The following is a 26,072-nucleotide window of genomic DNA, read 5'->3' on the forward strand; positions in this document are numbered from 1 at the left end:
CAAATGAAAGCACTTTGGAATATATGACATTTGACAATGACATCAAATTTGATTGTAAAATTCCAGTTGTCCATTACTCTTGAGCATTTCAACATATTTTAGGGCCAACATCGCCACCTAGTGTATCTTCATAAGTACTGTCTTTCTATTACCAGCGTGTCCCATCATGTCCATCAATGTGTCCATCTGTCCATCCAGTGTATACCGAGAAACATAATAACCAGAACTATAATAACCTTTCCCGAAGAGAGACTGGACAGTAGAATGGCAGATGAACATTCATTGTGGCTGTAACTGTTCCATGAAATTGACTATAGAAAATGTAAATATACAATACAAAATTAAGCAGACGTGGTTACAGTATAGATACACTTGTCATCCATTATGTAACACACTTTGTCAGGCTATAATTAACAACAATCAATCATAATCAATCACTCATAAGATTCTCATTATCATTAGTGGTACTCGGCAGGTCTGTACGAAATTGCAGGGTGCATCTCAATGAACCCCCTTGTGGTCAAAAGTGGAGCACTATAGCCTACTAGTGTGTTATTAGCAGTATTCAGGACCAAGAGTGGATGTCCGTAGATGAGCTGGAGAGGGTAACTATGCCTACAAGCTCAGTAGAATCTAAAAGTCCAAAGAGCACCACTTTACCCTGATACTACCAGCATCAATCGGTTCAATCAGAGTTCAAAGTTGATATGAAAACAAAAAAACTATTTACGTGGATAATGTCAATTGTCGATGATCCATTTATATATTTTCGCTCCTCAAAGTCACACTTTCTCAATAGAAAAACAACAACATCGAATGTTCTAAGTTCCACAACAAGGCTTAAACCGCATCAGCAGTCGACCTTTGAGGTCTGGGGAAAAAATCTACCCTTTAATTAAAATTTTAAGTTTTATTAGTCATATGTACCGGATACACATGGTATACATCCTCCAACGAAATGCTTACTTGCAGGTTCCTTCTCGACAATGCAACAACGTTGTGACTTTTGGCTTATTAATATTCAAGATAATTTACTGATTAATTATTGGAATAATTAATTGATCTGATTAATTTGGTTATCCTGTCCAAGTTAATCTAAGAGGGCACCATTAAGGGTTGGATATAGAGAAACCCTTGAATTATCAGTAGTTATCATTAACCGTTATACCATTAATTCTATATCAACAATATACTGTAATTGCACCAACTGTTCAGATTTACCCGCGCATGCACACACACACACACACAAAGAGAAATTTAAAAGTTAATCAAGAAGTTTAAAATGGTCAAATCATAGGTCAAAATCAATTGTCGCCGTCCTTGGTGTTGAAACTGGTCGTCAAGGTAAGACTCCACTTTCACATCTATTTCCATTGTAATGATTGTAGGCTACCAGGTATTCCTAATAAAGCGCAGCATATTTGAAATAATTTGATCCAGGTCTGCATCACCGATGCCCACACATCAGCCAGAGATGAAGTTCTGAATGAGGACACCTTTTGGGGAGAGGAATATGCTCAATATCAGCACTTCATATTCCTTCCATTAAATCCCTTTGATTGGTTTTGATTGAAAGGTTCATTATAAGTCAATCTAATAAATAACTGGTGTGAACTGGCTCAATGCATTTGGAAATAACACAGTGTCTAGCACTAGAGAAACATTGATATTTCGCTCAAAAAGAACATTGATATTGATTGTTTTTATTGATAAATAAGTGATGGATTTGGATGAAATCACATATTGTGGAGGAGATCACACAGACAGTAGACATCTACACATTCTTCTCACACTACAGCAGGGTTTCCCAACCTCGGTCCTGGCCACCTCCGCCACCTGTAGTATAGAACAAGTTTAGACTTGTCGCTTCCCCGTTAACAGACTTAGGGAAACAAAGCAATCCTTCCGACTACTTCATCTCCAACTAAGAAACCTGCAGAACCTTTATCTCCCAAATCCATTGAAAAGTGACACCATTTACAAAATGTTGATTTCACAAGTTGAATCAAAACAATCAAATGAAATCACACCTCACTGTTTCCTTGATAGTGCTTCAGTAGGACCAGACGTTTTTCCTAACCACATGACCTGACCATGGAAAAGCACTGTGCCCTAGCTATGGCTTACAATATAAAGGTCCAGAGATATCCATGATCAGGTCCTGTGGTCAGGAAAAACTCCTGAGTATCAGCCATAGAGAATGATAGAGGACTCTAGTGCCTCATCACGTAGACAGACAGCATAGAGAATGATAGAGGACTCTAGTGGCCAAAAGCCTGTTTTAACATGGGCAGCTCCATTGAGGACTTTCACCATTTTTAATTAGTCAACTGGGTGAGACTTCCTATGGGTTAAGGAAGGATCTCATAATTCCATCCAGGTCATCAGGAAGGATCAGCCAATGAATTATACTCAGGAGCAAACATTCCATAACTGCAGGTGGCAGTAAAATCGCCAACCTTGGCTTTATACCTTTTCAAACAACACATTCCAGGTGGGAGTACACACCCTTTCAGTTTGTTTACCAACTCATACCAGTAGTAGAAGAAGAAAATGGACTACTTCAAAATGGAGATGGCCTCAATGGTACTACCTGTGCTCTCACAGACGCCACAATGGGACAGACAACGCTGCGACGGCTAAACATCTCTATGGTATCAACAAAAACAAGGGGAAGGCAGACATTGATCCAACATACAAGCAAGTCTTTGCATTCTGAAAATCACATAACGCACAGACGACAGCTAAATTAAATAAATACAACCAGCCTGATACTTTATTTTACAGTACTTCCACACAACTGCTTGGTCCTGCGACAAATGTTAGTCCGATCAATCAATAAATTATAACCAAAAGGTGATTATTTGGTTATTAACATAGAGTAACGTAATGACTGTTACACGTGTAATGTCAAGTCAACCTCTGCCATCCTTTCCGTAGCGAAGAGCACTTGGCGTGCGTCAGAATGTTAGCAGCGGCAGTCATGGAATCGCATGATTGATTGATTGATTGATTGATTGATTGTTCAGGCCTCCTTTCTCTTCATGATGAGGGGGCCGACGTTATCCCCCGTCTCCTGGTTATGTTTAGCATGAGTTCCATCACAGTAGGGAAACTAGGGCGAGAAAGGTTGTTAGAACACACACAAAATACATCTTAACATTCCTTGCCTTGTTCCTGCTCAAATGCAAGTAATAACGTAGCCTTACTAGCCTACAGTTAGTTTCAGTTGGCCCGTTTTAAGAAAGCACTCCTCACAACCACAACATCTTTCCATGCCGTGTCTATGGATTTCCAGTGGTTAAGACATGGCTCCCCTGTACAGGAACCACGCCTTAATACGTCTCTCCGCTTCCTTTTTCCATAATGGTGATAGAAATCAAACAAAGAGTATCAAAACGGAGAGCTAGCCCACCTTCTTGGATCTCCAACACCTGCAGTACACCGCCTTGTCCCCGAGATCTTCGATGTCAAAAGCGTGCACCACTTTGGGGTTGTCTTTCTGCAGGTCCAGGTTGACCTTGGGCTTGACCCCTGACCCCTTGGAGAAGTACTGGAAGAGGAGGATGCCCGCAGCTGTAGCTCCTGCAGTCACGCCAATGGCTGCCGCCAATTCAGCTGTAAAACAAAAACTTAGGACAGGCTGCTTCGCGTGATGTGTTGTTGTCTCTACCTTCTTGCCCTTTGTGCTGTTGTCTGTGACCAATAATGTTTGTACCATGTTTTGTGCTGCTGCCATGTTGTGTTGCTACCATGTTGTCGTCGTCTTAGGTCTCTCTTTACGTAGTGTTGTGGTGTCTCTCTTGTTGTGATGTGTGTTTTGTCCTACATTTTTACTTTTAATCCCAGCCTCCGTTCCCACAGGAGGCCTTTTGCCTTTATTGTAAATAATAATTTGTTCTTAACTGACTTGCCTAGTTAAATAAAGTTTTTTTAATTTTTTTATGTAGACTGATCCAGTATCTAGTTCAGGTATGCCTCCAACCACACTACAAACAAACACATAAGAAGAATACATTCTAATGTATTGCATTGCTTATGTAAAGAATCCATATCTTGCAGTTGTCACATTCTGTTGCTTCAACGTTGATACATGAATGGAATTAATTGGAATGGGGGCTGCTTCCCCAGAAGATACCGACCCTACTGTTATGCTTGTTTACACTGAGATGCACGGCGGTCGGAACGCAATCATTAGGACACCGTGGAGCCGGCGCGAGATATTGGTAGAAAAACACAGACCTCAAGACAGGGATGGGATATGTCATTGTACTCCACATTTTACCTTTATCCACACTGATACATCGAGAAGATTGAAATACTGCTAGTTTCCTGGAAAACTGCCCTTTTCTTCTTCATGCTAGCTACCAGTTGCCACCGCAGCCATTTTGGAATGTCAGGGTCAGCCAATCAGCTCCTTTGTTGTTCAATGCAACATGCCATTCTATAATGGCTGCTGTGGCTACTGGTATATATACACACATACATTTTTTACCCCTTTTTCTCCCCAATTTCGTGATATCCAATTGGTAGTTACAGTCTTGTCCCATCGCTGCAACTCCCATACAGACTCGGGAGAGGCGAAGGTCGAGAGCCATGCGTCCCCCGAAACACGACCCTGCCAAGCCACACTGCTTCTTGACACACTGCTCGCTTAACCCGGAAGCCAGCCGCACCAATGTGTCGGAGGAAACACCGTATCACTGGCGACCGAAGTCAGCGTGCATGCGCCCGGCCCGCCACAAGGAGTCGCTAGAACTCGATAGAACAAGGACATCCCGGCAGGCCAAACCCTCCCCTAACCCGGATGACGCTGGGCCAATTGTGCGCCGCCTCATGAGTCCCCTGGTCGCAGCCGGCTGCGACACAGCCTGGGATCGAACCCCGGTCTGTAGTGATGCCTCAAGCACTGCGATGCAGCCACTCGGGAGGCAGGCTATTGGTATTTTTGACAGTATTTCAATCTGAAGACAGTATGGTTTGAAGTGACTGAAATGCATCAGAAAGGTATTGGGGAAGTTCAGAAGATCATCAGGCAAAGATATGGTATGATCTTCTGTGTAGATAATAATAAAATATGTTATTCCCCCCCCCCATTCTGATTTATTTCCTGGTCTTGTCCACTCAGTTCTAATGGCTTGTGGGCGTAGTAGAGTGCGTATGTACCATGTTCCTGAGAGGATTACCTTTCAGTTATGCCGTCATAATATTTTGTAGTATTTGGTGGTCCTCTGTAGCTCAATTGGTAGAGCATGGCGCTTGTAACGCCAGGGTAGTGGGTTTGCTCCCCGGGACCACCCATTTGTAAAAATGTATGCACACATGACTGTAAGTCGCTTTGGATAAAAGCGTCTGCTAAATGGCATACTACTACTATATTTAAAATATAGAGACACATTTGTAGGAAGAAAACAGAAACCGCTCTGTTTATTACAACCGCATCGAGAAGCTACAGGAGGATACTGGCATAAGCCCGGTTCTATGAACCATGCGCGAATGTTCTCTCGAGACCCCATTTCAAATCAGGTCACGACCCCTAGTTTGGGAAACCCTGTCTTACACAGAAATACTCTTCTCTGCCTCATATGAACCCCTTTTCCATAATGTCGACCTAACCTGTAGCGACATAAAATGCAAAATATCGCAAGATAAAATATAATTCGCACTTAATAAACTCGCCAGGTCATTTTCCATCAATGGATGTCGATTTAACTTTAATCCATTTTGCGCTTAACTATAAATAAATCATAAGGGAGAGCTTGAGTGATGAAAGTTGGACAGAGGTTCTCGAAATCTCAGGACCGAGTTAGGGGAAACCCCAAGATATCCTAAACTGAACGATTTATCAAATTGACAGACTCATTTATTCAACCTGAATAGCAAGGCGATTTCGAGGTAAGAAGTGCTTGTATTGCCCAATAGCCTATAGGTTAATGCTGGAATAGGCTACTGAGGATGGGGTCTTCATTTCAATAACTGAATCAAATATGAATAATATGAATATGAACTGAATAAGCTTGTCAACAACAGCCAGTGTTTTTTTTTTTACTTTAGCCTAATCTGACTGACTTGTTTCCGTCAATCTAATGCATCCATTCTAACATCTGATCGGCAATTGCGATAAGAGGCGAGCTGTGACCATGATCACAAACGATAACCTCCATTAATAATCGCATAATAACATAAGGCTACAACAGCAATAAGCAATAAACTGAATTTATAGGCTATTTATTAAATCCGTTTGCCAGCTCCAGGTAGGATACACAGGTGGCAACATTTTGATTTGCAATGAATGACTAGTGATTTCGCCATTCCAACATATTTCTTGTATCAAATGCAGGCTACAGTAGCCTAGAATGACATCGAAATCAATCTATGATGGCCAACAGATACAAATGTACCATTCCCCTTATTTAATGTCCGTTTCATGGTCAACTTTCCAGAACTTCCACTTCAAATATCCGCAGCGCTGGAGACCCAACAACTGAGCGTACAACCCTTAACTCGCTTGATACGGTTTTCCATAAGCAAAGTCGACATAATATAAGAATTGAGTTAAAAACCACCTCCTCCGAGCGAGTTCATCTAAAGTCCATTTCAACAGTTTTCCAGGGCGTTTGTCGCCGTTATTTCTTGATACGCATAAGTTCTAGCGCGTTAATGTTGTCGTTTTTATGGGGAAAAGGGGTTATGAACTCTTAAGTAACTGCCTGGCTAGACAAAACAGGAGGCAACAAGTCAAGGTCGCAGTCTTACGAAATGACAGGCATGCTAGCTATTATGCCATCGTCAAAACGTTTACAGATTACATTAACCAATGTCATAAACTAGCTCACATTTTTCTGAAATATTTGCTAAATAACAGAATTTCGTAACTAGCTAAGTAACGTAACGTTAGCAAGCTGTCTAACTAGCTAGGAGAAGCTAGCTTCAACTTGTTGCTAGTTAGCGTGGCATATTTACCTTTTGACAGGGAAACGTTGATGGAACTCATGGCTTGCAACTATACGATTGATCCAAAGCAGTTTTGTGGAGAAGGTGTAGCTAACTATCGGTATGGCTCAAATCCTGCGTAGTAAATGGCACATATTTTAGATTTGTTAGAAAACGTGAACACGCAGCTAACTAGCGATATGGCAGCAACATTAAGACTTCCGGCTTTCCGATTTTGCCTTCAAAATAAAAGTCTGCGGTAAAACGAATGACACGAAATCAATCATTTTTGCATAGTGCATAATGTAAAAAAATTATAACTACATCGGGGGGAAATCTAAGCTTTCCAGCTAAATTGGAAAATTGCTACTTTATACAAGATAAATGTAATATTATACGGTGGAGCACATTGAGAAATGGTGCTTAACTAAATTAATGTAAAAAAACATTATATTCTACAGACCCTATTGATCTAGCGCTAGAGTCTATATATGGTGTTATTTATTGGATGACTGTGGTCTAAATACCCAGCAGCCCTTTAAATAATATTGTGTTGCTGGCCTTTTACTGTGGTCCAACGGCTTACAATGGCATGCCTGGACACTATACGGTACAAATATAGCACTGTACAGGAAAAACTATTATTTGTGCCGATGTAAAAGTGGGCTAACTAAGGGTCTGTAGAACCCATTTCGTCCAAAAAGTTGACTCAAGTTTGCCAAAAAGCCACTGGAAGCACCTGGATGATCATCAAGACTCTTGGAAGAACGTTCTATGGACAGACGAGTCAAAAGTGTAACTTTATGGACGACATGGGTCCCATTATGCCTGGCAAAAAACAAACACTGCATTCCACAGTAAGAACCTCATACCAATGGTCAAGCATGGTGGTGTTAGTGCGATGGTTTGGGAATGCTTTGCTGTCTCAGGACCTGGACGACTTGCCTTAATAGAAGGAACCATTAATTCTGCTCTGTATCAGAGAATTCTACAGGAGAATGTCAGACCATCCGTCTGTGAGCTGAAGCTGAAGCACAGCTGGGTCATGCAGAAAGACAATGATCCAAAACACACAAGCCTAAATGAAAATGTTTAAAAAGCAACACATTTGAAGTTTTGGAATGGCCTAGTCAAAGTCCAGACCTAATCCCAATTGAGATGTTGTGGCAGGACTTGAAACGAACAGTTCATGCTAGAAAACCCACAAATGTCGCTGAGTTACAGCAGTTCTGCATTGAAGAGTGGGCCAAAATCCCTCCACAGCGACGTGAGAGACTGATCTACCACTACAGGAAGCGTTTGGTTGGAGTCATTGCAGCTAAAGGTGGCACAACCAGTTATTGAGTGTAAGGGGGCAATTACTTTTTCACACGGGGGCATTGGGTGTTGCATAACTTTGTTTATGAAATAAGTATGTAATTGTTGTGTTTTTTGTTCACTCAGGCTTCCTTTATCTAATATTAGGTTTTGGTTGAAGATCTGATAACATTCATTATCAAAAATATGTAATAGCGAAAATTAGAAAGGGGGCAAATACTTTTTCACAGCACTGTATGGGTTATAAATATATGATCATATATTTTAAATATATGTCACGTTCTTTGATATATATGGACATATATAACTTTTCTGTATGGGAGTCTGAATACCAGAAGGGCCCAGCATTGGCTACTTTAAAAAATAAATAAAAAGCTGTATTAATTGGAGATCCAACAATTTTCAGACCCTCTGTCTGTACTGGCTGGTTCTGGAGGTCCCGCGGGTCTCCAATGAGCTGGGGAAAAATGCTTTTAGTTTTTCTGACCCCAGCTCGTGGAGTAGCCTTCAGGCTGGACTCGCTGGTCTCCATTGGACAGTTTAGATACATTTTGAGGGAGACAATATGTGATAGTTGTGTTTGTTTTGATTCATCTTGTTGTATTGATGTTGCCATTTTGCTTTATGTTGTATTGAATTGTGTGTTCATGTTCACAGGGCTGAGAATGAGACCCTGGTCTCAATGGTGACCCCCATTTCTAAATAAAAGTAAAATATATATATATATATATATATATATACACATATATATATATATACACATATATATATTTTTTTACTTTTATTTAGAAATATATATGGAATACATATTGGTTTATAGAGCATTTACATAAGTATTCAGACCCTTTACTTAATACTTTGTTGAAGCACCTTTGGCAGCGATTACAGCCTCGAGTTTTCTTGGGTATGACGCTACAAGCTTGGCACACCTGTATTTGGGGAGTTTCTCCCATTCTTCTCTGCAGATCCTTTCAAGCTCTGTCAGGTTGGATGGGGAGCGTCGCTGCACAGCTATTTTCAGGTCTCTCCAGAGATGTTCGATCGGGTTCAAGTCCGGGCTCTGGCTGGGCCAATCAAGGACATTCAGAGACTTGTCCCGAAGCCACTCCTGCGTTGTCTTGGCTGTGTGTTTAGGGTTGTTGTCCTGTTGGAAGGTGAACCTTCGCTCCAGTCTGAGGTCCTGAGCGCTCTGGAGCAGGTTTTCATCAAGGATCTCTCTGTACTTTGCTCCGTTCATCTTTCCCTCGATCCTGACTAGTCTCCCAGACCCTACCGCTGAAAAACATCCTCAGCATGATGCTGCCACCACCATGTTTCACCGTAGGGATGGTATTGGCCAGGTGATGAGTGGAGCCTAGTTTCCTCCAGACGTGACGCTTGGCATTCTGGCCAATGAGTTCAATCGTGGTTTCATCAGACCAGAGAATCTTGTTTCTCATGGTCTGAGAATCCTTTAGGTGCCTTTTGGCAAACTCCAAGCGGGCTGTCATGTGCCTTTTATTGAGGAGTGACTTCAGTCTGGCCACTCTACCATAAAGGCCTGATTGGTAGAGTGATGCAGAGATGGTTGTCCTTCTGGAAGGTTCTCCCATCTCCACAGAGGAACTCTGGAGCTCTGTCAGAGTGACCATCGGGTTCTTGGTCACCTCAGCCAGCTCTAGGAAGAGTCTTGGTGGTTACAAACTTCTTCTTTTTAAGAATGAAGGGGCCTCCCGAGTGGTGCAGCTCCCTTTGATAGATGAACATATATTTTGGTGATGACCTGAAAACAGAACAGACATTATTACATCATGCTGTACATTCAGTCAGAGGCAATTATGCCTATGTAAGCTAGGGCTAGGGCTAGGGCTACCAAAGAAATGCAACAATCAGTTGCATAGACTAATGTGCCAGATCACCAGCAGTTCTACATTTGCTGCTATAATTTTCCAGGGGAAATCAAACAAAATGCAGAACAAAGATACACTTGAGGAAAATGTATAACTAACGTAGTTAAGATTCTTTTGTATTTCCCTTGTGAAATTAGTAAAGTTTCAAATGACTCCCAAGACTTATTAGGCTAGAATGTCAGGTAGCAACCCCTTTCAACAAATGTATGTCAATCCATTTTCATTTACATTGTTGTGCCATTTTTACACTGAATGTAGGCTTCTGGCTACAATGTTTCCAGTCACTAACTTCGCTGATGTTATGTAACAGCATAATGTTGTTCAAATGTAACTGCATGTCAATCAACCCATAGCATGCCACTTACTTACTTACACAGCACTCTCATTCCAAATCCAGTTTCTTCTGTGTTTCTGAGAGTTTATCCTGTAGCCGTTTCTTTCTCCAATCCAATAACTTCCTCCTCGCTCGGTCGGCGCCTGCCATCCAGAAAGAAAGCCTACTGCGAATGAAACGGCGATTGCAACTTGGAGCGTCCTCTCAGAACCGTCCGTCATATTCACCTCTGTATGTATGGCAGTTTTGTATTGCTTTTTTGGTGGTTGTCAAAAACCCACCCAATATGTGCCGTCTTACTGTGCCGTGATCTATATGAACGCGCCATTCGGACACCACTACAGAGAGTCTTGAGGCCCTAACGTCGAGGTAAAATCAATGATGTGTATAAACCCTGTATGACTGACAGGGTAAACTGTATTGAAGCCACGGCACAGCTATCTTGGTACTCCTCAAATTGTTAAAAGAAAATATGTATATATTTTGGAAGCTATAGAAATGCATTTAATAAGGTCTACATTCGTTTTTGACACATGTATTCTATTGCAGACACATGAATGCATACTTTTAAATTATATTATGTGAGCTAAACATACAAAATAAAACATGAAAATATATATTTCAGAAAATTCTTTAAAGTATATTTTTTTTAGAGTACCAAATGTTACTGTCTCAACTACAACAGAAAACGACTTATATACATGTAATTCTGTACTTGAATCAATTAATTGAAATACTGTAGAATTCTATTAATTCCTATGGAGGACTGAGCCTTCTAGGGAGTGCCAATATGGCTGTCCGGGAGCTTCAACGCCTCTCAATGGCCGATACATAGCATCAGCAATCCACGACTGAGAATTGTAATTTATCTGCAGGTAAACAGTGCCCTCTTGTACCTAGAATTAAATGGAATGTTGTTTATGTTAGGTCAAATGTAGCCGTTTGGAGGGTGACGCCCCAGGGGAGACTGGTGATTGGCCAGAAGAGGGAGCCACCCATCTTTTTGCATTGTTTATAAATAGGGGCTAGACAAAGAAAGGGCAGAACGGCCATTGCAATCTGGGACGCCGTTCTCCGGATGTCATGACATCTGTCACTTATGCTGAAGCTTGTGATATGAATAAACCTTATGATCCAAGTTCAGTATGAGCGGACTCCTTTGTTTATCAGCAATAATTGCCACCATTCACCCGATACGACAAATGGCGCCCAACGTGGGGCTGGTCTGCGTCTCTCCTCTGTTTCATTCAGCCGCCAGGCTAACTCGCTTTGAAGCCATGGCCAGACAAGGGTGAGTTTTTCTTACCGCTTTGGAGCTTGTTAGGTTGGATACTGCTTGTGTACACTGGAGAAATGTACCATACGACCGTGCCTCGTGTGGCGTTATTGCTGATAACTGGGGGTCTGGCTAATCATTATCAATTGTTGCACTGGTAGACAGGGCAAAAGGGGGGAGAGTAGGCTTGGAATTTTAGAGCAATCGATGGTAGAGATTAAGGCAGATATTGGCAGAATAAAGTCAGGAATACGTATGCAATTAGAGCATTGTGAATCTGTTAAAGACCTCGAAACGAGGCGACTCCTTAGGAGTGGGCCATAAATCCGGGCAACGCGCTAGTGTGGTGTCAGGTTGGTTCTAGGAACCATGAGGTGGACGGTTATATTGTATGTTATGCTCATCTTATAGTCGACGGGTTATTTGTTTGGGGTAACCGCTCATATGATTATCCAGAACTTACGGCAGCATAAAGTTAGCAGGGGATAAATGGACAATGATTTAGGCACAATGCAGGTTACTTAGGGCGTGGTAGGCCACAGTTAGCTAAAGGCTAAGGCTAATGTTAATGCTAAATGGGAGTGTGGTTCATGCCACATTATACATAGCGGCTAATGCTAAATGCTAAGGCTAAATGCTAATTGTGTTGCGTGCTACATGCTAACGTGTCCTTAGAGGTCCCATTGCGATGGACTAAGCCTCTTAAAATATGTATGTGTGTGTAGAATTCAGAGTTCTACGCAAATGTGAGCTCTGTTATGTGTAATTGTGTGAGTATAAGGTATAAAATAGTGAAGCTGTAGCGTAATGCTATCGTTCTATTGTCTGGGAATCGTATCATTGAATGCATTTGCGCATGCGTTTAATTTTATGACACTACACTACAAAACGTGGGAGTTGTAGTTTATGGCACGAGATTATGAGACGTTGGGTTCCGGTACTAAAACTACAAAACGTTGTTTACTAAAACTACAAAACGGGATTGTGGGTAACGTGTCATATTTCTGGGGGGCTGCGTGCTGCAGGAATAGACAGAGAAATAGCCACAAAGAGGAGAGATTTGGACACGAATCTTCTAAATCGTTAAAGCGGCTGGTGTTTGAACATGAAACTATTTGTTGAGATGTAGTGAATTTATACATTAAATATATGTTGACGTAATGAATTAAATTAAATGACGGATTAAAATAAAAATGTTTTTGAGCGATCTATTTAGTTCTGAGTTCAGTCTTAGAGCGAATGTGAACGAAGGAATATTGAATATGGTTGAAATAACTCAGTGATTGCATTAACTACTAAAATCTTTTCCTGTGTCTCTGTTCTTCTGTCATATGAGAGGAGCAATAGGACGATACGACAGGAGAGAGAGAGGGGGTGATGACGTAGCGTCACGTGACGCGGCAGAGGATCGAGTCAAGGGTTTGAGACTGGTCTGGTTACAAAATCTTCCCCCTACAGGATATTTGATGTTATGACAATTTCACATAGGCTTGGCAAATTCATTAAAAATTGCATTTGGGAGGCTATGTGCATCACTGGGGTTAATTACAGTTGTGTTGGGAATCAAGGACTGACATTATTCTGTAAAATTAAGATAATTGTTTATGGGAATTGTAGTGTTGTAGGGTTACAGGCTTTGTTTTTGGGATTGCTTTGAAGTTGACTAACTTACATTTACTTGCATTTGATGGGTTGTGGTAAGATAGCCACTAATTGATAAAATGGGTAAGATAGGATATAGAAATAATAATTGGTTTTAATTATTCATATTATTATTATTATTTTTATTTTTTTAATTGATTTTTTATTTTAATTAGAAATGGTTTTTGAATAAAAAATTTAATTGAATTTGTTCATGTTCATATTTGGTTGTTGGGTTATATTAATAATTAAAGGGGGGAAGCCATAGGCTATATAGTCTAAAATAAAATAATTCACGATAAAGGAATATAAAAGGGTTGTTACAATGGGGAGAAAGGACAGCAAGGCTATGAAAGTGATTACACTGGTTGATATGGGAAAAATAGTAATCCTTTAACTAAAGTAGTGTTAGGTTATCCGGCAAATGAAACAAAAGTTGCCCTTCAGTCTCAAACAAAAACTGATAAAAGATTCCAGCGATAAGATAAAGGTATAGAGAAAATGCTAAAGGAAGAAAAGGCGACAGGACAACTAATGGCAGAAGTTAGTACACCTTTCTCACATACGGATTCAGCAAAAAGACACCCACCTTACGAGAAGGAAGTAGAGCTTAGGGATGTTTATCCTCAGCTTCCAGGGATCATCCAGGAGGGTGATTGTTGCATCAGAGATGAAGATGAATAATAGATAGAGGACAAGCAGAAACGACAATGAAGATGAATCCAAAACTCCAGAAGGAAGAAAAACCGAGATGTCTGGAAACTAAGAGACGAATGAGGTTCGGAAAGATGAGGATGAAGATACAGAAGGAGAAAACCTGCTGAGAAAATAATCCCAAGAATTGGAGGAGAAGAATACATTGAGGCCAAGATGCTGAAGAAAAGTAGGAAGATGATGGAAGATGATATTTTGAGGACAGAACTTAGAATATAAGCTTTTGAAGAATCCTGATATGTCAACAGCAAGAAAGAACAGGATCAAGAAACTCTCAGAAAACTCAATCATACAACTGGTGGAGAAGAGAAGCTTTGGTTATGAAGAATCAGAGTGAACCAAATCAACAATCACTGTTACAGCTTCAACTGAACAATATCAAATGCAATGTACCAGCCACCAAGGGGGGTACCAGATGTTTCATATCCACAGCCAGTTTCTGGACAGACAGAATTGGAGAGGAAGAGGACGAGAAGGCTTAGAAAGAGGAGGAAGATTTCAGCTACACTTCCAGCAATCTCCAGAAGACTGTTATAATTATGGACAGGTTGGTCACTTTACCTGTGAGTGCAACAAGTCAGGAGGAAACAACAGAGAACATTTTTAAGGAAGATACAGGGGCCATTCAAGATCACCTGTTCTCCAGGTGAACCCTAAGGATTCTAGAGTGCCTAGAAGATCCGAAAGGGGGGTGTCAGCTGATAGCATCGATTAGAGAAGAAGAGAAAATATCCAACAATTGAAGTAAAAACAGGACTATGAGAAGTGATAGTGAATAGTGGAAAAACTTATCTGTGTTCAGCCTAAAGAGGTTAAACATCTCACTATGTAAAATTAACTAATTAGGATAGGGATTTGAGGTAGTAAAACAGCTAATTACTCTTAGGGAACCAATTGAGCTATGCTATAAAAAATCAAGGAGAAATTAAAATAGACATACTAATATTAGAAGATACTGTTATTGCAGTGTTGGGAAGAGATGCATTGTTTAAATTGAATTGTACAATAAGATGTACACTAAACGGCTGTCTGGTAGAAGATTTTAAAAAGTAGGGTTTTTGGGGAATCATATTGGCTTAAAAAGATAATATCATAGGAAGGATGATAATCTATTAGACTGCCTATTAGACAATCTGTCTGGAAAATAAAGTTAAAAGGGGTGACTGTTATTCTGGGTTACATTCTTACACCAAGGGATTTCAGGCTAGGCTAAAAGGTGTTTAGTCGTTTGCCAAGTCTGTGTGTAAAGAAGTCAGAAGCAGGTGGGGACTTTCCCTATCACATATCCTAAAAATTGGTGGTAAAGGGATTTTGTGAATAAATCAGTGGGAAAAGGTTTTTAAAGGTTAGGAGAAAAGATTAGATTAAAAAGTTAGGAGAACTAGGTTGAAGGAACTCTAAGACAGTAAGCTAAGTTTCAAAGTTAGTAGTAAGAGAGAGAGAACAGTGGTGAAGGACACTTTAGAGCAGGGAGATCAAGGTAATTATAGGTGTATTTTTTATAATCAAAAGTTTGAAAGTCAGGGATTAGAGATAGGACTGAGAGTTGGGAAAAAGTCACACTAGTGGTGATAGATGGAAGTACAAGCAAAGAGTTCAAAGCTTTGGGGAAAATGGATGAAGTAACTAAGGACATTAACACTTCAGTCTATTAAAACAACAGTGAGAAGCAATTGAACTCTTTCAACATTGATAGTTATTAAAGCCATAAATATATCGCATTTGATTATAAGGGAAGCAATAGCTCCAGCACCAATTTTAGGGGGAAAAATACGTATTAGGGTTAGGATGGGGACGTTCCTCCCACATGGAGAGATAATTATGGAGAAGTATTGTTATCAGGACCAGAAGTAGAAGCAAGCTGTTGCACCTAGTCAAAGGAGGGATAGTTTGTACAACAATATGAAGTGGAAGAGGGTTATGAGTGACTGTTCATTCATTTTGCGTAATGTTACAGAGAAAGATCAGGGAGAATATATGTGTACTTATCTAGTGCAAGCATTAAAATTTGTTCCGGTTAAGAATTATTGGTTAAAAGACTATGTAATTCGTAAAGTGACGCTTATAATGGAAGATTTGAAGTCTGTTGAAGTTTCCACAGTCACCAAAGGAGTTCAGGAAGAATATGTTACAGTAGTCACTCCAACAGTAAATAATACACAGAGTATATTGGTAACTTTCCCACTAGAAGTAATTAAAGGTGGTAATACATCAACTAAATCAACTACTTTAATGGTAACTTTGGAAGGGATTAATGATACGATGGCAATAGCAAATGTAGGAAGTATGACACCGACAACAACTTTTCTGAAATTAAAGGGGGTAGCAAGAAGGACTCAGGGGTTTATGGTACGAATTGGAGAGTGCTGTCAATGATAGTACGAATAGGGTTAAAATAGGAGAGCAGATATTAGTAGAGAACAATATAGGTTCATCTGAAATAGTGAAAGATACTATCATGGAGGTACAGGATGAGGTCTTTGATTTTAATGACAGACAAGGAGAGGTATCTGATCAGTACCGCTCGTTAGGGAAGAGAGAAACTAAATGGAGTGGTTTGATTCTTCTGTTGTGAAAATTAGAGATAGATGGGCAGGTTCCAGCAGCTCATTCTGTAATATCAGTGAGGAATCTTGAGGGTCCATGTCTGTTGAGAATTCCAGACAAACATGTTAGAGACGGTCGCTCGACCTCTATCAAGTATTGGTCAATCTTAGGCTTTGTCATGGCTGTCAGCAACAACAATCCGTAACAGATAAAATAATGTCGTTGTCAAAACATTTGTTTAAGCCTAGGGTTAGGTGGTATTGGGTTAAGTGAATTAACTTGTGTGCATTTGTTAGATGGGAAGGAAACTCAGGTAACAGCGAACCCTGGAGCGTTTGAGGTGAAACCATTGAGGGCTAAAAATTGTTTTTGTTCTAATAAAACATATGATGTAAAGGGTATGTTCATGGGAATATCAGATTGTGATGTTATATGATAACTTTGGGTATGCATGACCTTAAGGGTAGTAATGAGAAATATGTTACTTTTTATGTACCAGGTAGTAAGAAGAGCAGGACTTTGAGGGTTAAAAGATTAGCTTTTGCCTGACAATGTGACTATGGGAAATTTTAGAGATATTTTGAGGGTTTGTGGTGATAAAGCATATATATTCTTACCCTATGGATGGATAGGAGGTTGTTACATGTCAACGTTGAAGCCTCCATATGAGGTTTCTACCATTAAAAGAGGGGTACCACCGGACACAGATAAATCTAGGGTTGGAAATAGGATGAAAGAGACATGGAGACATGTCATAGTCTTCAAGCCTATCATTGAAGGATAAATCTAAGAGAGAAGGGGGGACTTTTTCCATGGTATGGTGTAACATTTGGGAAGATCCTATTGATAATGTTAGTTATACTTTGAGTCCAGATAGTTCAGATATTATCACTAGGGTTATATATGCATTGAAGAATATAAGGGATGCATTTGGTAGATCTGAAGGAGCGGAGGTCAGCGAAGACTTGGTTGCAAGATCAGGTAGGCCCAGTAGGGGCAGTGATGGTTCAGATTTTAGTTGCAGCTTTGATAGCACTGTGTGTGAGGTTTGTAATTTGTTACTGACCTTTGAGAAAGCTATGATATTGAGATAGGTTGGAGAGTGATGCCTGGAGACAACACTCAGATGCCGGTGTTGACTGTTCCTGATCTGGATGAAGATGGACAAGTGGAACTGAATAGATAAATATCATTTTTGATGTTTTGATCATTTTTCAATTTTTTTTCAATATTAGTGTGATTTTAGTATGATTTTATGAATCAAAGGGGGGAAGTGGGTTAATGTGATTCATACATCATTTATATATCATTTCTATATTCTTAGTTGATATTGATGTTTAATTTGAAAGTGTTGTTTTGCAAAAGATACTGTTTGGTCTTTTCTTTTCTTTCAGAAGCATTTGGGGGAACATGTGGAGATTGAAATACTCAAACAAGGACAATATGAAGGGACAATATGAAAGGACAATATGACTGGAGGAGATGAAACAAGGAGGGTGTGGCCGATTCCATCATCAACAATGCATTGGAAGTCGAGACTACGGGGAGATGAAGTGTAGTGGACTACATTCCAGTGTCGGCAATGAAATATAGACATGTGTAATACATAATTTGTGTAATATTCTTAGGTATTGATTTTTGTAGAATGATGTTTGATGTTATTGAATACATGTGGGGAACTTAGATGTTTTTGTTTATTTCGTGAATGCTTAGGGACAGGGAGTCTAGGCAGGGAGAGGTCCACTGTAGGGTCCAATGGGTTGACCAGCCTTAGAGTGGATATTTTTTGGATAGGATTTTGTTTGCAGGGGCTTACATGTGTATTTAATTGCATCATAGTTTCAAATGCATTTACATTGTTTATGAGTTTATCTGGAGTACCGAGGTGGTTGCCTGGGGCAGAGGGACCGTGAGAGAATTTTACTGTCTTGATTGATGGATGGATTTGGAACGAAGGTTGCCGGACAGTTTTTCGCTCTTACACTCCATAAAGATTTGTTCATATTTCATAGTAATGTATTCACACTTCATAAACAGTTATTCATATTTCATAGAAAGGTATTTACACTCTAGAGAAGAATGTTTTTGGTTTAATGTTAAAGATACTCAATAAGATAAATTGTCACTTGTCATAATCCTATTCTGTTTGTTTTCGAGACTGTTTAGTCTCGAGGGGGGGAAATGTCGTGTATTGGGATTATGCCTTTGTTAAATGTTTTTCTTGAAGAAATGGAATGTTGTTTATGTTAGGTCAAATGTAGCCGTTTGGAGGGTGACGCCCCAGGGGAGACTGGTGATTGGCCAGAAGAGGGAGCCACCCATCTTTTTGCATTGTTTATAAATAGGGGCTAGACAAAGAAAGGGCAGAACGGCCATTGCAATCTGGGACGCCGTTCTCCGGATGTCATGACATCTGTCACTTATGCTGAAGCTTGTGATATGAATAAACCTTATGATCCAAGTTCAGTATGAGCGGACTCCTTTGTTTATCAGCAATAATTGCCACCATTCACCCGATACGATACCATCATATATTACCGCTCCCTAAAGTTGAAGCAGTGTTAACTTTTAGGCCTGGTTGGTGTCAATATTTTTCAAGACTATTTCGCCCTCTGGTGGGTATTATCTTCGGTATAAATTAAACCTTCTAGTTGAGCACACAAAGCACAGATGTAATTTATTGACAATTATTCCATACAACGGAAATGATGTATTTCCTTGTTAACCATAGAGAATCTGTTACAATTTACCTCAGCCTAGCTGAGAACATTCCGTTCCTACTGTCTATTGACTGTCTGTAGACACTGTCTAGTGCAGGGTTTCCCAAACTCGGTCCTGCCCCCCAAAACGTTTTGGCTTTTGGACTTTTTCAACTGGCCAACTCACAGAACTAGACTAGAATGTCAAACACAGTGTGTGAAGGCTGAATTCAGAATAAGTGGGACACTTTCTGCATTTCTGTCCTCTGACCTCTTCAGACACCTATCCAACATATTAGCCCATCATGACACATTTCTAAAATCCTCAAGATGTTTCCTAATCACACACAAAATAAAAATGTTGATATTATCATATTCACAGGAGGCACGACACACCTATTTCTGTACACTGAGTCACAATCCATATTTTCAGTTTGCATTTGGCTGACTGGGATATCAGGTTAGATAAACTGGGACACTGTTATTACAGTCCTAATTGTACTCCAATGGCAATTCAATACCATTTTGTGTGATTAGGAAACATCTAAGGATTTCTGAAGTGTATCATGCGTTGGGCTAATATGTTGGATAGATGTCACTCAGAAGTGTCCCACTTTTTCAGAATTCACTCAAATAACAGCACTAGTAACTACTAGAAGGACCAGAGCCCTGCCTAACCTAAGTACAGGGGGTCCCTGATGGAAACTATTCCGAAATAAACCCATCAGGATTAAGCTGTCCCAGTTGGTGATGTCCCACTCTTTCTGAATTCACTGTACATCAATGTGAAACTAGATTTCCCCCAAAATCAACATACTTCTCAAAGACTACAAAACAGAAATGGAGAAATACAGAAGGAAGAAACTCTTTTTTTGATACTCTGAGAAATGTTATTATGTTTATAAGTTGCAACCAACACCTATTATCTCCACAAACGTTTTCCCATCTGGACAACCCCCCCCCCCCCCCTCTCCCTGACAGCATCAAGAATCCCCAATCCCCCCCCCCCCCCCTCCCTGACAGCATCAATAATCCCCAATCCCCCCTCTCCCTGACAGCATCAAGAATCCCCAATCCCCCCCTCTCCCTGACAGCATCAAGAATCCCCAATCCCCCCCTCTCCCTGACAGCATCAAGAATCCCCAATCCCCCCTCTCCCTGACAGCATCAATAATCCCCAATCCCCCCTCTCCCTGACAGCATCAAGAATCCCCAATCCCCCCCCCCCCTCTCCCTGACAGCATCAATAATCCCCAATCCCCCCCTCTCCTTGACAGCATCAAGAATCACCAATCTCTATAGCTGTACAATTTTATTTCTTTTAGAAACAAATACGTCAATTTCAGTACGTACACATTGCACACAGAATATTTTGTGTTCCTTTTCTTGTCATTTTTTCTTAAGCAAGAGAGTTAAGCACTAAGTCTACGTTTACATAGGCAGCCTAATTCTGATCTTTGCCCAATTATTGGCAAAAGATCAGAATTGGGCTGCCTGTGTAAACACGGCCTTACACACGATAAGTAACCATCAGGTTAGACATTGCATTAGCAGAGATTGCTGGTGGATATATTCATAGGTCTCTGTGTACCTTCAGATCAACAATGATAAAAGGTCCATCCTCTAAAACAGAATACAGTTATTTTAAATAAAACTTCAGCAGGTCTCGAGAAGAAGAAACACATTCAAGATAAAACCGGATTCTCAGAGCAAGTTTGCATAATCCTTAACATTACAAAACAGCTTTGAACAATCACTTACTTGTTTTGGGGGTTATTGGCAGAGTTTGCAGCATTGCTAGAACATTACCAAAGAGATCAACACAGAAGCTACTGCATAGCATGTTCTCTGATTGTTATCAGAGATCAAACTCCTGTTCATTAACAACACTGTAATGAGCAGGCAAAGGGATACTTCTAAGGCTTCTGCTTTAACTCCAATCACTCAATATCGCTTTAGTATGGGCTTAAAAAGTGGGTGCATGAGGTAATTGCTGTCCTTGTGCTGTGGCAAGCAATATCTCTGTACACAATTCTGTACAAAACAGACAGTTTTGATGGCTCAATTCATGACGCAAACACAGTGTGTAAATACTGTGGAAGAGCAGCTTCACATTGAGCCAGACTAACATACTAAAACACTGACTTGAAGGGTCGTCATGGACTCACAATGCTTCAATATTAGACTTGTAGGTGTGTCTAATCCATGGATATAACATACGGACCACTGAAAAAGGAAAAATACTTTACATTTAAAACTTGACTAAACAATTTCACTGGCCAGGAAACTAGAGCTTTGGAAGCAAAGAGAAAGGTAATTTGATAATACTGCCTTCTCACAGCACAGGGACTTCAGTTACTGGCACATTTTTACAGGACATTGTTTACAGCACGTGTCACACTCATTCCACGGAGGGCCGAGTGTCTGCGGGTTTTCACTCCTCCCTTGTACTTGATTGATGAATGAAGGTCACTAACTAGTAAGGAACTCCCCTCACCTGGTTGTCTAGGTCACTAACTAGTAAGGAACTCCCCTCACCTGGTTGTCTAGGTCACTAACTAGTAAGGAACTCCCCTCACCTGGTTGTCTAGGTCACTAATTAGTAAGGAACTCCCCTCACCTGGTTGTCTAGGTCACTAACTAGTAAGGAACTCCCCTCACCTGGTTGTCTAGGTCACTAACTAGTAAGGAACTCCCCTCACCTGGTTGTCTAGGTCACTAACTAGTAAGGAACTCCCCTCACCTGGTTGTCTAGGTCACTAACTAGTAAGGAACTCCCCTCACCTGGTTGTCTAGGTCACTAACTAGTAAGGAACTCCTCTCACCTGGTTGTCTAGGTCACTAACTAGTAAGGAACTCCCCTCACCTGGTTGTCTAGGTCACTAACTAGTAAGGAACTCCCCTCACCTGGTTGTCTAGGTCACTAATTAGTAAGGAACTCCCCTCACCTGGTTGTCTAGGTCACTAACTAGTAAGGAACTCCCCTCACCTGGTTGTCTAGGTCACTAACTAGTAAGGAACTCCCCTCACCTGGTTGTCTAGGTCACTAACTAGTAAGGAACTCCCCTCACCTGGTTGTCTAGGTCACTAACTAGTAAGGAACTCCCCTCACCTGGTTGTCTAGGTCACTAACTAGTAAGGAACTCCCCTCACCTGGTTGTCTAGGTCACTAACTAGTAAGGAACTCCCCTCACCTGGTTGTCTAGGTCACTAACTAGTAAGGAACTCCCCTCACCTGGTTGTCTAGGTCTTAATTGAAAGGTAAACCCAGCAGACACTAGGCCATCCGTGGAATGAGTTTGACACCCCTGGTTTAGATGCTTGAGGTGTTTCATCATTTCATCTTATCAGTAGTTGTGATACCTCAACATGCACACGCACACACACACACGTAAAATTGGGACCTACTTTTAAAATACATTTGAAAAGATCTGCTATTGGGGGTAAAAAATAATGAAATGGTAGTCCAAGGTTTAGCCATTAATCCAGACTAGTACCAGGGGCTAATGTAAGGCCTAATCCAATCATAAGTGCATACATGCAAAGTTTGGGAACAGGGGATACTTGCAATAACTCTCAGAGCAGACTGGCTATAGAACAACAAACAATACATACAACCACAAAATCAACGTTTGAAAAATCTAAAAAAAAAAAAAAAAGATTGTTGTGATGTTTGTGAAAATGAAGTCTGAATACCTACGCTGATGAATGAAATGTACTGACCTGGCTGAACCCCATGTGGCAGCTTGCTGCAGTGGGGCCCTGATTTCACATAGGCCTAACTGGAGCCTTCACAAACCACCACACTGATACGTAAACACTTTACATGAAAAACTAAATGAAGGAAGAAGACTAAGTATGGCACAGACATGTATACTGAACTAAAATATAAACGCAACATGCAACAATTTCTAACATTTTTGTGAGTTACAGTTCACATAAGGAAATCAGTCAATTGAAATAAAATAATTAGGCCCTAATCTATGGATTTCGCATGACTGGGAAAACAGATGTGCATCTGTTGGTCATAGATACCTTAAAAAAAAAAAAAAAGTAGTGGCGTGGATCAGAAAACCAGTCAGTATCTGGTGTGACCACCATTTGCCTCATGCTGTGAGACACATCTCCTTCGCATAGAGTTGATCAGGCTGTTGATTGTGGCCTGTGGAATGTTGTCCCACGCCTCTTCAATGGCTGTGAAAAGTTGCCGGATCTTGCCGGGAACTGGAACACGCTGTTGTACAAGTCAATCCAGAGCATCCCAAACATGCTCAATGGGTGACATGTATGGTGACTATGCAGGCCGTGGAAGAACTGGGACATTTTCTGCTTCCAGGAATTGTGTACAAATCCTTGCGACATGGGGCCGTGCATTATGCTGAAACATGAAGTGATGGCAGTGGATGAATGGCACGACAATGGGTCTCAGGATCTCGTCATGGTGTCTCTGTACATTCAAAATTGCCATTGATAAAATGCAATTGTGTTCGTTGTCCGTAGCTTATGCCTGCCCATACCATAACCCCACAATGGGGCACTCTGTTCACAACGTTGACATCAGCAAACCCCTCGCCCACCCGACGACATACACGTGGTCTGCGGTTGTGAGGCCAGTTGGACGTACTGCCAAATTCTCTAAAACAACGTTGGAGGCGGCTTATAGTAGAGAAATTAACATTCAATGATCTGGAAACAGCTCTGGTGGACATTCTTATAGTCAGCATGCCAACTGCAAGCTCCCTCAAAACTTGAGACATCTGTGGCATTGTGTTGTGTGACAAAACTGCACATTTTAGAGTGGCCTTCTATTGTCCCCAGCACAAGGTGCACCTGTGTAATGATCACGCTGTTTAATCAGCTTCTTGATATGCCACACCTGTCAGGTGGATGGATTATCATGGCAAAAGGAGAAATGCTCACTAACAGGGATGTAAACAAATTTGTTCACAAAATTTGAGATAAATAATCATTTTGTGCATATGGACAATTTTGGGGATCTTTTATTTCAGCATGCGACTAACACTTTACATGTTGCGTTTATATTTTTGTTCAGTTTAATTCCACTAAAAACACCACAAAGGCAACAAATAGGGTTGAGTCGAGAAGAGGGTGGCACCGAGTAGCCAGTAAGTGAACTGTTCCCCAGTTTGACAACAGAGTGGCACCTGACAGGATGAGACCATTAACCAACATGGAGCAAAGTAAGGAAAAACACAAACAGAACAGAACATTCTGTGATGTCATAATACCAAAGGTTGAGACATTGGATGCAACGGTATTATTCTAACTGGAGGAGGTGCCAAAGCTATTTTTATGCAACATTTTATGGAGGTCATTATGATAGAAGTTTGATGGATGCAATACATTTATGTTTCTTTGACTACTTGCTGCTCAGTTAATGCTACCGTTTGAAATACCTAGGCCAACAGGTAATACATGTCTAGTGTGATGGTCCTTCAATCTTCTAGCTACAAGCACATTCACATTGAATAGCTTTAACTGATGACTAAAACAAGAAAACTCATAGCAGCTATGGGAATTACTTTGGGGGCCAAAAGAGAGACTTCCTGTCCAAACTGCAGGTAATGGAGACTTTGCACTGGGAGAAGAACTCCCACAGACACAGGAAGAGAAAATCTCTTAAATCCCTATATAGACTAACTGCTGGCAGTAGTTCTGTACCTTTCTTACAACTACAATAGATAAAAACACCAAAAAAGTCCTTACTAGGCAATTCAAACACTAGGCGATTCTGCAGCATGACTGGCTGTAGAGTGGGTGTCGTCATGGGCCAGGGTTTGGAGAGAAGAGGGCACTTTCTTAGTGAGAAAGGCACACTCATAGTTCAGCATCTCAAAACAACCAAAGTATCAAGATCGTGACATCTCTTGAAAAGTGACTGACGTACTAGCAGATCACAGAACTCCCATCACTAAAAGAGAGTTTGAGGAGGTTGGTGAACCAGTGGTTTTTAAAAACACCCCATTACTGTTAACCATGCTGTGATAATTAAAGCTATGATGACGGCGACAGAGGAAAGTGGACCCTTGTTGTGACCCGCTGAATTAAAGGGCCAGTCAATGATGATGAAACAGCCTCTTGGTCCCTTCATTTAATACGAATGAAACTAAACCCTTTCCCACTGTCAGACTTTTTTTACATAGCTGGACAGAACATAACATAAGCTAATTTTCCTCTATACCTCAGACGTAACTCGACTGTCAACACAGGTCAAATCTCAGCAGGTTTTGGCTTTAGTGCACTCTAGAACTGCACAAATAGGTACCGGTATTTACACAAAGTGCCAAAAACTAACACCGTCTCTGTGATCCTTAGCATTTACCTGCCACCCAGGGTCCATGACATGAGACATGACATTAGTTTTATTAAAAAACCTATATTTGAGGGGAGTTTAGGGGGAGGGAGTTAAATGATATTTACAGTTGTTAAAATTATTTAAAATGGCTTTTCCCCCAGTTTTTTTTCCAGTTTCCTGTGGTGGCTTCCGTGAAAACCTTTTCAGCAGCTTCTATAGAGTCGACACGGGGGCATCTCTTCACGGCTCCTCAGACGACGTTAGAAGCTCCAGTAAGGCCCCAACCGCTCCAAAATAGCCCTACAGAAAACACACAACGCGGTAAATATAGTATTATTACTAAATACTCAAATGCAGTACGAGTACTATTACCACACTAATGAATGGAATCAAGGAAATTGATTAT

The 26,072-nt window shown here is 40.7% G+C and overlaps 2 protein-coding genes across 8 annotated transcripts in view; both read right to left on the reverse strand.

Moving 5' to 3' along the window:
- Positions 1-1,683: 1,683 nt before the first annotated feature.
- LOC311124888 (CDGSH iron-sulfur domain-containing protein 1-like) lies at positions 1,684-23,780 on the reverse strand. 4 transcript variants are annotated; one of them, XM_084198986.1, is made up of 3 exons: positions 21,112-23,780; positions 3,416-3,618; positions 1,684-3,115 (listed from the first exon to the last, which is right to left on the reverse strand). In XM_084198986.1, exons 1-3 carry the CDS (start codon positions 21,191-21,193, stop codon positions 3,026-3,028), a joined length of 375 nt encoding a protein of 124 aa, XP_084055112.1. In that variant the 5' UTR covers positions 21,194-23,780; the 3' UTR covers positions 1,684-3,025. The 4 variants fall into 4 exon arrangements, with proteins under 4 accessions (XP_084055112.1, XP_084055113.1, XP_084055114.1 ...); XM_084198987.1 differs by lacking the exon at positions 21,112-23,780 and adding an exon at positions 6,964-8,958; XM_084198988.1 differs by lacking the exon at positions 21,112-23,780 and adding an exon at positions 6,567-6,948.
- Positions 20,648-26,072, reverse strand: part of LOC311124887 (pantothenate kinase 1-like) — a 28,403-nt gene continuing 22,978 nt past the window's right edge. For all 4 annotated transcript variants that reach the window (XM_084198981.1, XM_084198982.1, XM_084198984.1 and 1 more), the window contains one exon: positions 20,648-25,966. In XM_084198981.1, coding sequence (XP_084055107.1) covers positions 25,907-25,966 — 60 coding nt within the window. In that variant the 3' untranslated portion in view covers positions 20,648-25,906. The remainder of the gene's footprint in view (positions 25,967-26,072) is intronic.

Source organism: Coregonus lavaretus (assembly GCF_964263955.1).
Source record: "Coregonus lavaretus genome assembly, contig: HAP1_SCAFFOLD_271, whole genome shotgun sequence".
NCBI lineage: Eukaryota > Metazoa > Chordata > Actinopteri > Salmoniformes > Salmonidae > Coregonus > Coregonus lavaretus.

Coding starts and splice junctions, on each gene's coding strand:
- LOC311124888 (XM_084198985.1), bottom strand. CDS start 3,739: ATGGCAGCAGCACAAAACATGGTACAAACATTATTGGTCACAGACAAC. Junction 3,116..3,415: donor GGTGTTGGAGATCCAAGAAG/GTGGGCTAGCTC, acceptor TTCTCGCCCTAG/TTTCCCTACTGTGATGGAAC.